This window comes from Hyperolius riggenbachi, chromosome 3 (assembly GCF_040937935.1).
Source record: "Hyperolius riggenbachi isolate aHypRig1 chromosome 3, aHypRig1.pri, whole genome shotgun sequence".
NCBI classification, from domain to species: Eukaryota; Metazoa; Chordata; class Amphibia; order Anura; family Hyperoliidae; genus Hyperolius; species Hyperolius riggenbachi.
In genome coordinates this window covers 276440138-276454870 of record NC_090648.1, presented here as the reverse complement: position 1 = coordinate 276454870, position 14733 = coordinate 276440138, and the positions used below count along the sequence as shown (strand labels likewise).

Here is a 14733-nt window from a genome sequence, read left to right as displayed (position 1 = left end):
GTACCTAAAAAGTGCAGAGCGCCTTTCAGGTATATTCAACCCCCTGACATTTAGCGACATCATCTTAAGTCTTGTCATAATTTATACATCTTTTGAGCCATACCCGGGCCCAGTCCCCCCGCTGGCGAGGAGAGGGAGGAGGCAAGGAAAAAGGGGGGAAAAAAAAGAGAAAAAGAGAGGAGAAGAGATAGAAGAAGAAAAAAAAAAACCCACACACTTCCATCCACCCACACCCAGTCAAGCCTACAGACCCGTACGGGTCTCGTTTCATCCCCATGGACTAGTAAGGTTACATGGTAATTGGCCACCAAGGCCATTTAATTTGTAGGTCTGGTCCACCACGGAACCGCAGAGGTAAGGCTCCGCACCACCCAGGGAAAGGGAACAAAGAGGAAGGAATGGGGGAAGGGGACACGGGGAAAGAGGGGGAAGAAGGGGGGGAGGAAGGGGAGAAGAAAGGAAAAGAAGAAGAAGAAGAAAAAAAAAAAAAAAAAAAAAAAAAGGGGAAAGGGCGGAAGGACCCCAAATACAAATATACCCCGCTGAGGCGGGGGGGGGGGGGGGCCGGGGGAGAGAGGAGCGGCACATGCACACACACCCCCCGCCCCCCCCCCCCCCCCCACGAGCTAAAAAATGCGATACAACAGTCTCCGATTAATAAGGCACCGGGTCCTGATGGACTTGGAGTGGAGTATTATAAAGAGTTTATTGACATCTTGGCTCCCCAGATGTTGAGGTTTTTTAACGGAGTGGGGGCTGCGGACCTTGAGGGTCATTCTTTCTCGCAGGACTTATTGAGATCCGACATTGTGGTTATCCCTAAGGAGGGTAAGGACACAATGTTGTGCAGTAGTTATAGGCCAATCTCACTACTAAATGCTGAGATCAAAATATATGCTAAGATGATAGCCAGTAGGCTGGCAGGACTGATTTCTAAGGTGATCCATTTAGATCAGGTGGGTTTCGTGCCGGCAAGAGAGGCAAGGGATAACACCATCAGGGCACTGAACCTGATCGAATGGGCAAGGACTCAGTCCCAGCCCACCCTGTTATTGTCCACTGACGCGGAAAAAGCATTTGACAGGGTGGGCTGGGATTTTATTGATCAGACGCTGCAGCATATTGGGATTGGTGGGAGAATGAAATATAGAATTTTGGCCTTGTACTCAGCACCAGTTGCGAGAGTGAGGATAAATGGGGCATTCTCTGAGACCTTCCCGATAAAAAATGGAACCCGACAGGGGTGCCCCCTCTCCCCTCTTATATTTGCCCTCTCCCTGGAACCCCTGCTGTGCTCTATTAGGAACAATGGGGGAATCCAGGGGATAATTATGCCCAAGTCCGGTCATAAGGTGGCAGCTTATGCCGATGACTTGTTATTTTTTCTAAGGGCCCCCCATGTCTCTGTTCCAAATTTGCTGCAGGAATTTTCCAAATATGGGGAAATTTCTAATTTTAAGATCAATTATAGTAAATGTGAAGCACTATCTGTGGGCCTGACTCAGGACACGATAGCAACAATTGGCCAAAATTTTCCATTTAGGTGGGCCCAGGGGTGTTTGAAATATCTGGGCATTTGGCTTACACCCTCTATTAAAGAAACGTATCAGAGAAATTTCCCCTCACTCTTGGAGAGTTTGGGCAGAGACATGGATAGATGGGAGGCGGGCACCCTTTCGTGGTTGGGAAGAGTGAGTGCTCTGAAGATGGTGGTAATGCCGAGGTTATTGTATCTTTTTCAGACAGTGCCGATTGCCCTCCCCCCACATTTCTTTCAGCAGATTAAAAGATTGTTCTCCAGATTTATCTGGAAAAAAAAGAACCCCCGGGTTAGAGCCTCTTTGTTATACGCGAAAAAAGAAAATGGCGGCCTAGCTGCCCCTAACGTTAGATTGTACCACGCGGCAGCGGTATTGACTAGAATAGTGGACTGGTCGCGGCATCGGGAGAATAAACAGTGGGTGAAAATGGAACAGGAGCTGCTGAATTGCCCTATAGGTAATGTACCATGGATAGAGAATAAGCCAAGGGTAAGGCATGAGGCCGCCGCACTTGTAGGATTTACATTGGACATATTTGGTAAGTATAGGGGACGTGGGAATGTCTCTCCCTGGCCTTCCCCACTTGTTCCTTTGTTGGGGAATCCGGGTTTGTCCGGAGATGCAATGGGGGGGGGGGGGGGGGGGGGGAGTTCCCACGCTGGAGAGGGGCACGCGAGGTGAGGGCGATGCACCTGGTGGAGGGAGGAGAGTGGATTCCCCGACAACAAATTGAGAGGCACCTAGAGATCTCCCAAATAGATGAATGGAGCCTGATTCAATTCAGGCATTACTTACTTTCGATAGGCAGGAGGAAAGATCTCTCGAGGGCTCTCACCCCTTTCGAGAAGCTCTGTAGAGCGCAGGGGCCCTCCAGAGGCTCTATCGCAAGAATTCTAAACGATGAGACAAACCCAGCAAATTTCATTAGAAGTAAGTGGGAGAGGGACCTAAATAGGAACTTCACAGATGAGCAGTGGAGAAAGGTTCTCCTGTTTGCCCATAGATCTTCAATGGCGTCTAAAACACAGGAATCTAATTATAAGTTCCTTACTAGGTGGTATATGACACCAGATAAATTAAATAAGATGTTCCCGGGGGTCTCACCTATGTGCTGGCGGTGCAATAGGGCGGAGGGGACAATTCTCCATATATTCTGGGATTGTGAGGGATTGAGGGATTTTTGGGGAAGACTAAAGAGTTGTATGAGAGAGATAGTGGGAGAGGACCCTCCTGATGATCCTGCTTTTTACTTGTTACATGCTAACTCGTGGAGCATAAAGAGGTATAAAAACATGCTCCAGAGGCACCTGCTGAATGCAGTCAAGATACTGATCATGAGGAGGTGGAAGACAGTTGACCCCCCCAAGATAGGTGACTGGATTCGGGAGGTAGAGGAAATTATGAAAATGGAGGACCTCTCTCTTATGATCCATGGTCAGTCGGAAAAGTTCCGGAAGACATGGGCTCAATGGAGTGCCTTCAAAAATACAGATTATTATGTACATGCCCTCGCTGAATAATTCCTCCTGGATGTCTGGCTGACATGGAAAATGGAGTCATGGGCCCTTTGGCCTGGGTGGGTTTTCCCGCTGGAGAGGATTGGGGAGGTGGCTTTTTTTTTTTTTTTTTTTTTTTTTTCTTCCTTCTTTCTTCTCTCTTTTCTTCTTTTCTCTTTCTTTATGTTTGAGTTGGGATGAATGATGGTGATGACTGATTGGACGGTTGAGTGGTAATGGAGATTAGACCCCCGGAGCTCTCTCCTAGTAAACTGAGGAGAAGAGAGGGAGCCCTGGTGGTAGTAGATTTACACTGGATAGAAATCCAAACAAAGGAATCAGATCTATGTAGAAAGGATGATATTATGCTTAGATTATAGTTGAGAGGGGAGAAATAGATGTACCGGGGTGAACCTGGCCCCCCAGGTATAAAAAGTGAGATGATGAAATAAGCTGATTTTTTTTTTTTTTTTTCTTCTCTTCTTTCTTCTGTTTTATTATCTGTGGCAGAATTATATATTTAGTGTAATCCAATGGGTGACTATGGAATATTGTGTTTTTGTAATTTTGTATGGAAAATAATTTTTTTTTTTAATTGGAAAAATAAAGATTATATAAAAAAAAATTATCCATTGACCTATCTGCCCCAAAAAAAAAAAAAAAAAAACTTCTGGTGTATTCCCAGCATTAGGGAAACAGGAACAAAACGTTTGTGCATAAGATTTTTTAGGAGAATGAGAAAGATTTCTATCAGTTTGTTAGATTTCAGCCTGGCGACATGGAAAGTAATATCACTCTATTTGTGACTGCAGATAAAAGTTACTCACTTTAGTTCAAAGCATCATATACAAGTCATTTAGCTGAATGTCATTATTTTTAGTCTGCAGTTGGTACAACTTTTGGAAATTTGCTGGAAACAATGGCAACAGCATACAGCTTGGTGTAAAAAGATATTCCAAATTCTCCTGTGTTTGTTTCATTACTTTATAAGCCTTTATAAAGTAGATTGTAATGTGTATTGCTTCCGTCACACCGCTACAGCTTCTATGTTTAAAGCAAGGACTGGTTCATTCCACAGGTAGCATGGTTGTGTGGATGTTGGCCTTTCATGTGTAGCAGTTGAAAAGTCAATCCTATCTCAGTGACAGATGACATCCATGAAACGCTTTCCCAGTGAATAGTATAGAGATGTATACAGAGAGATAGGTTGGAGCACCACATCAGTAATAAAAATAATCTTTATTTCTTCTTAATTAATAATAGATTCCAAACACTTTAAAAGACAAGCATCAGTAAACTGACGAACAGGCATGCCAAGATCTTAGTAAACCCCTAAAAATGTTACGTTCCCCAATAAATTGTATCCAGTCTTAGAAATAACAGCTAAAGATTTGAAATAAAATAGGCTGGTTTCCACTAGGAGCCGCAGCAGTTTCCAAATTTCTCTCGGCTTCCACTGGGCTGCAAAGACGCAGCACGAATCGCTTAGCCGTGCCATGCACGGCTATAACGATTCTGCCGCATACTGTAGGAATCTGCAGCATGCGTCACAGCAGTGCAATCTGGACTGTAAAGCCATTGAAAAGTTAGGCGGCGTTTCCTCGTCCCTCTCGCCTGCAGATTCATGCGTCGGCACTAGTGGAGGTATTTTATCCCAAGAGGCCGCTAAGTCAATGTAAGTCTATGGAGACCTACACACTTAATGCAATGCGGTGTGACGGAAGTAGCACAGTTACCTCAATGCCGTCACAAAGCCTACCACACAAATCATGCAGCAATGCAAGTCTATGGCAAAGCAGTAAGTGTGAACAATGGAGCGCGGTGCGGTGCACATGCGCAAACCGACAGGAATCCCAGTGATGTACTTCCTGTCCAGCATGGAGTACGTCATTGAGCGGGCCTATACACATTACCCTGTCTGCCACAGAATAATGTGAAAGGGGCTTTGGTGCAATTCACCTGCGGTGGGCTCTCCTGCCGCGGAAGAATCGTATAGCAAAAGTGTAAATCCGGCCTTACTGTTTCATGAAACATACCGGGTGAAAGAATGCAGCATTAAAGTTGTCTGATGTCTTCTTCAACTCTTCTGTACTCATGGTCTGAGTGCTCTTCACAATCTCAAGGTATTCAGAGCTGCAATTACATTTGGATCTTCAGACACTTTAAAAATATCAATATTAAACGTTACAAGACAACTGGAATACAGAAATTGTTCTGCAGGCAACTAAGTAAAATCCATAGCTCTCTGAACAGATACCTCATTTAATTACCCTATTCATGAAAGGTTAATAATTATAATTGGCTAACTTGGGAGAGAGGAACTGTCACTGCCCATTGCACGTCTACTGTGCCATCCCAGATGTTCCCTTTCTTGTGGCCGCTGAACTACCACCAAAGATGATTTTCAGCCATGTGGTTGCAAAACACCACAAAGATCAACCACCTGTCCCCCCGCAATCCCCCCAATGCCAACAGATGATTGTCAAGTGCGACTGGTGCCACCATAGTATGGCAGCCTCGGCTCTTGGCTTTCGAACATTTGTCCCCCCTTACTCTCACCATCCAACCCCCTCCTTCCAGAACCTGTATGAGCCAAAACCAAATTCCGGGTACAACTCCACCCTTTTGTACGAAATTTGTGGCGAAATAAATGATTCTGATATGATTGCATATATGAGTAAGAGTAACACCTGGTATACAGGTCAAATATGGTTGATCAATCACTGACCAATTTTACCTACCACCTCCATGTAGTATGAGGGTTTACCTACACAATCTGCACATATAATTCAAGATCTGTTGACCCTTATACTACATAAAAGGTGATTAAATTGGTCAGTGATTGTCCAATATAATAAAAGTGTGTACCACGCTTAAAGGGACTCAGAGCTGAAACATTAAAAAGATTTTATACATACCTGGGGCTTCCTCCAGCTCTACCCACGCCAATCGCTCCCACGCCGCCATCCTCCGCTGCCCGCAGCTTCGGGAACCGGAGCCCTTCACTGACGGCAGTGGCAGCCAGCTACGCAGGAGAAGTGCGCTCTCTATGTATCTCTCCAGTGTCTGCTGAAGAGATACGGAACCAGCGCACGTCTCTTACTTTAGACTGGCTCTGACTGATGTAAGTGACAGGACCTGGTTCCCGAAGTTGCGGGCAGCGGAGGATGGCGGCATGGGAGCAATCGGAGCGGATAGGGCTGGAGGAAGCTCCAGGCATGTATAAAATCTATTTAATTTTTCATCTCTGGTACACTTTAAGGTGAAGTTTGGCTGTAGTTTTAGGTCTCTTACAGGAAAAGCCGCTCTGTAGACACTAGACTGGTGCCAACTAATTCTGTCTTCTGTATCACATGTCTAGAGAAACAGGAGGTTTTGAACCATATTATGACTTCAGATGGTGCCAGCTGAGCTGACCAATGAGAGCAGCTTAGTAAAGGCCATACACACAATAGATTAAAGTTGGCTGAGGAGGCTGATAACGGACTCAGCTGAAAATACAGCAGCTCCCAACCACCAACCAGCCAGCACTCTGCCAGGCGCATCAACTTAGCCAAGAGATGGCCCACAGATAAGAAAAAAGCACTCTCAACTATTGTGTAAATACGGTGTAGGGCTCTATCCAGGACAGGTCTCACCTCCTTAGGATGTGGCTGTGCTTGAATAACAGCCTGTGGTAGCGTTTGTCCCACTTGGTAGCCGGGGACCAAGCTCTCAGGCTGCAGCGGTGGACATGCCTCTGGCCGCAGTGGTGATGGTATCCCCAGCCCCCAATAGGGCCTCCTTGCAAGCCTGGAATACACACTGGGGATAACGTCATCGCTGCTGCCAGAGGGAAGCATGTCCAGCTCCACCGCTACAGCCTGAGAGCCTGGTCCCCAGCTACCAAGTGGGACAAACACTGCCACAGCTTAAGGAGGTGAGACCTATCCTGGATAGGGCCCTACACCATATTTACACAATAGCTGAGAGCACTTTTTTTATTTTCTTATCTTTGTACTACAGTGGATACAGAGCTGCCCAGCTTAACAACACCTCTGATCACTGCACCTAGGGAGACTATCCAACTTCTGCCATACAGAAGAGACGGCCCATAGCTTTGTTTGCTCTGCTTGCCCCACCCACCGATTGACATTACATCTGCACTGCTTCATCAGCCTTCAGCATACGCATCTGTACAATGTGGCCCCAGTGATGTCGTCTGAGGGATCGGATACTGATCCCCATCGGGCGACATCGATCTCTTAGCATGTGTGTGGGTCTTAAAAGGTAAACCGAGGTGACATGTGACATGATGAGATAGACATGTGTATGCACAGTACAAGCACACAGATAACTAGGCTATGTTCCTTTTATTCTTTATCTGCCTGAATGAGTTAAACATCAGGTATGCAAGTGACAGTTTCTGTCCAGGTCGGGACTGGGTCAGACTATAGCATAACCCTCACTGCTAAGTAATTACAGCCATAAAACACTTTCCTGTCATTAAATGGCTGTGAGCAGGAAAGAGATAAAAAGGGTCAGTAATTCATAGATTTGAGCTCTGGCATACTTCAATGAAGCTTTCATTGGGTAGAGAAAATGAAACAGCAAAACCTTAAAAACTAGATTTAAATATAAAATAAACTGTGGGATATTTTAAAAAAATCTTTTTTAGAAGGAGGTTAGATACAATTGTTTTTCTCAGTTTATTTTCACCTCGGATGTCCTTTAAGGCAGGGAGGGGCAGTTTATAACCCAGACCCCAGTATCACTTATAAAACATAAGAAGAAAAAAAAAGCAAACAAAAAAATACACTGAAGTCAGACATGGAGCACAACATGTGTAAGGTTTGATTTGAACAGTTACAATACATCTGTGCTGCTCAAAGCAAAGGTTTCACCATTTAATGAAAAGAAAGGCAATATGAACAGTCATGAGAAAGCCAAAGGAAAACACGTTAGAAAAGCTGAATACTGTATCAGTAAACTCTCCAAGACAGACAAGTCTCATACGGAGCACAAAACGTAAAGCTATGTACCTGTGAACTAAGGTGATCTCTTCCTCAGTAGCCTCTCTGATGGGCAGAGGAACACATCTTTCTACAAGTCCATAATGCTTCAGTGTGTTGTAAGAGACAGATAGTCTATCTGGCACCTCAATTTCACACTCTAAACTAAAAGAATGAAGAAGGGAAAGAAAAAAAATAAATACCCATTACATTTTCCAAAGGATCATCAATAATAATAATAATACAATAAATGTATCCAACTGTTGGATTGACTTAAGCAAACAACTTGTTTGGCTTGTTTCAACAACAAAAGTTGTTTGATAATTGTGCATTTAAAAGACTTTTGTTGAGCGGGTGTATGAACCTTTAGCGACACACAGTCATAGTAACGAGCTGGTATGATTAGCTAAGTACTGCACTCAGTTGCCAATACGACATTGCCCTTGCTATAGTTGGTAATCCATCATTAAGGTTAATACACACATCAGACCATAGTCTTTGGAAAATGAAAGATCACAGACCAATTTTACCCCCTTCCATGTAGTATGAGAGCCTATTCTATGGAGCTGAACTCCCCATCAGACAGAAATCTTTGCAAGATGCTGCACACAAAGATGCTGTAGACATTCAAAAGATCAGTATCTGCAAAATATCTGTTCCTGCAAAAGATCCGTTCCTGCAAAATGCATTCATAGTCTATGAGATCTGCAGATCATCATACACACCTTGTTTAACTGACATTCATCTGCAGATCAGATCCACCAGGATGGATTTTCAGATCTGCAGATGATTGTCTGATCTGCAGAGGAATGTCAGTTAAACAAGGTGTGTATGATGATCTGCAGATCTCATACACTATGAATGCAATTTGCAGGAACGGATCTTTGGCAGGAACAGATCTTTTGCAGATACTGATCTTTTGTGTCTGTACAGCATCTGTGTGTGCAGCATCTTGCAAAGATTTTTTTCTGATGGGGAGTTCAGCTCCATAGAAAAGACTGTGAAGGTATGGCTCTCATACTACATGGAAGGGGGTAAAATTGGTCTGTGATCTTTCATTTTCAAAAGACTATGGTCTGATGTGTGTATGTGGCCTTAGTACCAGAGGATGCTTATGCATCACTTTATTCTTTATGGATCACCTGTCAATGTAAAGTGAAGCATTCTTGTCCTTTCTGGAGCTTAGTAAATCAGTTTAATTATTTTACTTACTCTTCCCAAAGCAACTCATAGCTCATCATCTCTTCATCATAAACCAGCGCCGTGCCTGAAGCCATTGCTGGAAAACATCACAATAGTTTCAAAAAACATTATCCTGCATAGATATAGAGGTTTCACATTAAGGGTACTTTCACACCGACACGTTACACAGTATAATTGCTTAGCAACCGCGGTAAGATCATAATATAATGGTACGTTCACATTGGTGCATTAGCAGTGCAGTGGAATCCATCAGAAAACTGTGATCCATGCAGTGCATCAGCAGATGATGTTCGTGATCACTGTTGTGGTTAAAGGAGTGGCATAGCAATAAATGAACTGGATGAGAACTCGAAATGTAAGCACAGCAGACCGTGGAGGTGGGTTAACGAACCCTTAAAGGGACTCCGAGCAGTGCAGAAACTATGGAAAGATGCATATCATTTTAAAGCTCTCTTTCTCCTCTTTCCAATGATATATAAACCGCCGCCCTACTCCTTTTAGTTTTCGCTATTTTCGCGATTGAAATTGCAGCGGCCGCGTTTTCAATCGCAAAAATAGAGAAAACTAAAAGGCATAGGGCAACGATTTAGGTGTCGCCAGAAAGAGGAGAAAGAGAGCTTTAAAATGATATCCATCTTTCCATAGTTACATTGTATTACACAGGGTGACTTTTTCTGCTGAATGGAGCTGCTGACACTGGGGAAAGTGTCGTCCTGTGTAATACAAGTAACTATGGAAAGATGGATATCATTTTAAAGCTCTCTTTCTCCTCTTTCTGGCGACACCTAAATCGTCGCCCTACGCCTTTTAGTTTTCTCTATTTTCGCGATTGAAAACGCAGCCGCGGCAATTTCAATCGCGAAAATAGCGAAAACTAAAAGGCGTAGGGCAGCGATTTATATATCATTGGAAAGAGGAGAAAGAGAGCTTTAAAATGATATGCATCTTTCCATAGTTTCTGCACTGCTTGGAGTCCCTTTAACGCCACCTCCATGCGTTGCCCTCCATGGTGCATTCCAACTCTTTGGCTGCTGCGCTCACCAGATTCTGTACCTAGTTTTTTGAAAGGCTACAGTTTATCTTACAAAAGTCCTCAAGAATTAATTCAGAAGATATTTTCCATCCACCTTTAGGATCACTGTTAGAGGTTCAGTGGGAGAATACAGTTGAATTCACCACTCCTAGAAAAATACAGAAATTCTCCACATAGGGTGATAACGTTCAGATTATCAATAATATGCAACACGCCACCCAAAAAGTGCTCCAGTGAGTTGTGAAGGCTGATGTCAAGAAATTCATAGACCCACACCCCCTCTCCTTATATGCTCACCAAATTCAGACCACCTTAATTAATGGTGGATTTTAGGCAGTGTTCATCTCCTTATGTACATGGTAAAGTCCTGCAAGGAAAACAATTCTCGACATAGGGTAATACTGTTCAAATAAAATTAAATTAAAATAAACTCCTCAGTGATGTCACTTTGTGAAAACCGTGCTCTCATTCCATGCCGTGGGGGTCCCACTCCCTACACAACAATATGCTCACCAGATAGAGCCCACCTCTATAGACAGGTGGAAACAGCGCTCAGTACAGCCTTACGAACAAAATTCTCTCACTCCTGTTCATAAAATTTAACCTCTCCTGAGGTCTTTTATTCCGATAGATCTCAAAGTAAAACAAATAAAAGAAAACATAGCGTAAAACTGCAAATGCTTGCCTCTGGACGCACATAGAAACACACTTACGCATCCAGGGCAAGTTCAAGCATGTCACAAATCACTTCCACCGATGCCCATCCGCTGAAGTATGAAGGATGTCCCGCTCCGCGGCGTCCCGCTCTATTCCTTCCTCCAGCCGAATAGCTAGTGTGATTCCGCGCGGAATCACACTAGCCATTCAGCTGGAGGAAGGAATAGAGCGGGACGCCGCGGAGCGGGACATCCTTCATACTTCAGCGGATGGGCATCGGTGGAAGTGATTTGTGACATGCTTGAACTTGCCCTGGATGCGTAAGTGTGTTTCTATGTGCGTCCAGAGGCAAGCATTTGCAGTTTTACGCTATGTTTTCTTTTATTTGTTTTACTTTGAGATCTATCGGAATAAAAGACCTCAGGAGAGGTTAAATTTTATGAACAGGAGTGAGAGAATTTTGTTCGTAAGGCTGTACTGAGCGCTGTTTCCACCTGTCTATAGAGGTGGGCTCTATCTGGTGAGCATATTGTTGTGTAGGGAGTGGGACCCCCACGGCATGGAATGAGAGCACGGTTTTCACAAAGTGACATCACTGAGGAGTTTATTTTAATTTAATTTTATTTGAACAGTATTACCCTATGTCGAGAATTGTTTTCCTTGCAGGACTTTACCATGTACATAAGGAGATGAACACTGCCTAAAATCCACCATTAATTAAGGTGGTCTGAATTTGGTGAGCATATAAGGAGAGGGGGTGTGGGTCTATGAATTTCTTGACATCAGCCTTCACAACTCACTGGAGCACTTTTTGGGTGGCGTGTTGCATATTATTGATAATCTGAACGTTATCACCCTATGTGGAGAATTTCTGTATTTTTCTAGGAGTGGTGAATTCAACTGTATTCTCCCACTGAACCTCTAACAGTGATCCTAAAGGTGGATGGAAAATATCTTCTGAATTAATTCTTGAGGACTTTTGTAAGATAAACTGTAGCCTTTCAAAAAACTAGGTACAGAATCTGGTGAGCGCAGCAGTTAAACTTGAACATTGTAACTAACATTGGAAACCACTGCAGCGACCCCAGAGACTGGCGGTAGACCCATCACATCGATTTGTTTAGACTGTGGCGCAATAATTAATTAATAAAACAACTCTTTGGCTACTTCCTCATTCTGGCTGTGAAGGAGGAAGCAATGAATGTTGGAACGCACAATGGAGGGCAGTGCAGAGGTTGGGATCACACCAGGATCTGAGAGGCCCACATGAGGCCCTCCTCCAGTGGCTGTGTTAGGTCTTTATTGGTTCTGCAGTTGTAATAATTGCCTCTATGGGCTCTGTTCACAATCACACATGCGGTAAGGGATTTTGTTACTGCTGTATTTTCGTCAGTGATAATTTACGCATTTTTTCCACACTTTCACTAAAAAATTTCACATGCGTGAACAATCCATAAAAAAATTGGGGAAATATGCCTAATTACATAGTAAACATGAGGAAATCATGTGGAAAAAAATGGCATAGAAAAGTTGTCAAAATAAATAAATGAATGAATGAAGTCCAGCAAAAACAGCGCTCAAGGCTCCAGACTCCATTTATGTCAATGTGAAGCGAAATATATCACCAAGTACTTGTAGGTGATATAAAATCGGTAGTTAAGTCAGAAATAATGCGCCCCTTTTTCATTGTGGATTTTGATTTTTTGCGTAAATCACAGTTTTTGCGGACTCTTACCGCACTTTTTACACGTGGGAGGGGGACAATGCTTACAATTTTACGCATGCGGGTAAAACCAAGCATATAATTTTGTGAATGTCAAGATGGTCTTATTTAAATCGGGAATTTACCGCAAGTGCATTTCCGCATGCGGAAAAGGATTGTGAATAGAGCCATATATGTGCTATAAAGCGTGATAATCATGAACAAAGCATTCCTTTTACTGTGGTAGCACCTCTCTGACTCAGTGGTGGTCTGCATTAAGGGCTGGTGCACACCGAGCGGCTTTTTCAGCGTTTCTGCAGCCGCTTGCGGCTGCGGATCCGCTTGGTCAATGTATCTCAATAGGGTGGTGCACACCAGAGCAGGAGGCGTTTTGCAGAAACGAAAAATGCCGGGGTGAGGCATTTTTTGGATTGCGGGTGCGTTTCTGCCTCAATGTTAAGTATAGGAAAAACGCAAACCGCTCTGAAAAACGCCTGTTCAGAGCGGTTTTGCCGGCGTTTTTGTTACAGAAGCTGTTCAGTAACAGCTTTACTGTAACAATATCTGAAATCTACTATACTGAAATCCGCTGCAGCAATCCGCAAAACGCCATAGAAAAATATGCTAGCATTTTGCGGATCTGATAGCGGGTTTTGGTGTGCACCAGGCCTATGTGATTATTATACATACAGCGCTGAAAAGTGGGGCCCAGTGAAAAATGTGTACTGGGGCCCATAATTCTGTAAGTACTCCTAACCCTCCCCCCTAGTTACCTCTGTTCTGTGCCACATTGAAGCACCCCAGCCCTGCTGGTTCCTGAGATATGGTATATGAACCTTTCTTGTGAACAAACAGAGATTGGGGCTGCAATTTGATACAGAAGTAGCTTTGGAAAGGCAGGGGGGGGGGGGGGAGAGGACCCTCTACTTTCAAAATTTGGTGTGTGTAAAAGGCCTAGAAAATGAAAGAATTTAGCACGTGCATGTGATGAGGCCCAGCTCAGTGACATAGGGCGGTACGATCAGGCATTGCACTGGATCATCTCGACAGAGCCCATTGTTCTCCTCCTTGCCACTTCATTGTAACGCCTCCTCCTTACCTTTATAGCAACCAAGTCAAAAGTGTATTGAGTATGGCAGTTAAAGATGTGGCTTTATGTGCTGATGATCATCTCTGTGCATTGTATCGCATACATATGAAATCGGCGCAGGTAAACTTAGTCGCAGGATACAGCCTCAGTGTTCTCCCCAGAAATTTATTCCAGCCGGGTGGCATGAAAAAGTAGACGGGTGGGGTGAGATGAGAGAATGCACGGCTGGTGCTTCTGTGCGCAACTCTGCTTACAGCATAGAAGGAGGTGAGCTGATAACAGCCGGGTGCTCACCAAAACTAACCGGGTGGGGGAATTATATAATTCGGCTTCGGATTGCTGGAGGCCGAATTATTGTGTTTTTTAAGCAACGTCGGCTCAGTCTTCTGACAGAGCCGACATTACTCACTGAGCGTGCTATAGAAGTAATTCCCCTTATAGTCTATGGTGGCGCCGGCTGCACCCAAATCTTCCTGCGCCGAAAAGGACTGCTCCGATTGTAACAGCATAAAGAGGCCAAAGCCATATTATGACCAGGAAGTGCCCAGGGCAGAGTAAAGGCTTTGTGCACTACCTGCCTCTAAGTTTGTGGACTGAAAAGGTAATTGAGCACGCTGGAAAGTCTCAGTCAAACAGCAGATGTGAGATTACAGTGCACAATACTGCTACAGAAAAAGCATGGCTTTTATCAGGCTGTGCTAACATAATTAGGTTCCCATAAGAACCACTGAAGGGAGCGCAGACACAAACTTCAAGAGGGTCCCGGGCAGCAGCAATGGTCTCGTGGATGATATCAGAAGACTCTCCATAGTAAAGTATCTAATTGTTTTCCCATGAGGTTTACCTCCGCCTTGCTTTAACTAATAGGGGACTCAGCAGAAAACACATATCCTCAACCGTGCCGTTTTCAATTGGACTGTCCCAGATTTTAGTGCCCTTTCCCGCATCCCACCGCCTGCCTGTACAATCCCGGGTTCCCTCCCCCTCCTAAAAGTGCAGTAATAGCCACTGTAGCGTATG

General features: G+C 44.1%; 1 protein-coding gene across 5 annotated transcripts in view; it reads right to left on the bottom strand.

The window, feature by feature from the left end:
- The window catches only part of HDAC10 (histone deacetylase 10), a 105598-nt gene that overhangs the window by 88965 nt on the left and 1900 nt on the right, over window positions 1–14733 (bottom strand). For all 5 annotated transcript variants that reach the window (XM_068276355.1, XM_068276360.1, XM_068276358.1 and 2 more), the window contains exons 2-4: window positions 9241–9307; window positions 8059–8193; window positions 5074–5170 (exon numbers count right to left, since the gene is read on the bottom strand). In XM_068276355.1, the coding sequence (XP_068132456.1) occupies window positions 5074–5170; window positions 8059–8193; window positions 9241–9305 (297 nt within the window). In that variant the 5' untranslated portion in view covers window positions 9306–9307. The remainder of the gene's footprint in view (window positions 1–5073; window positions 5171–8058; window positions 8194–9240; window positions 9308–14733) is intronic.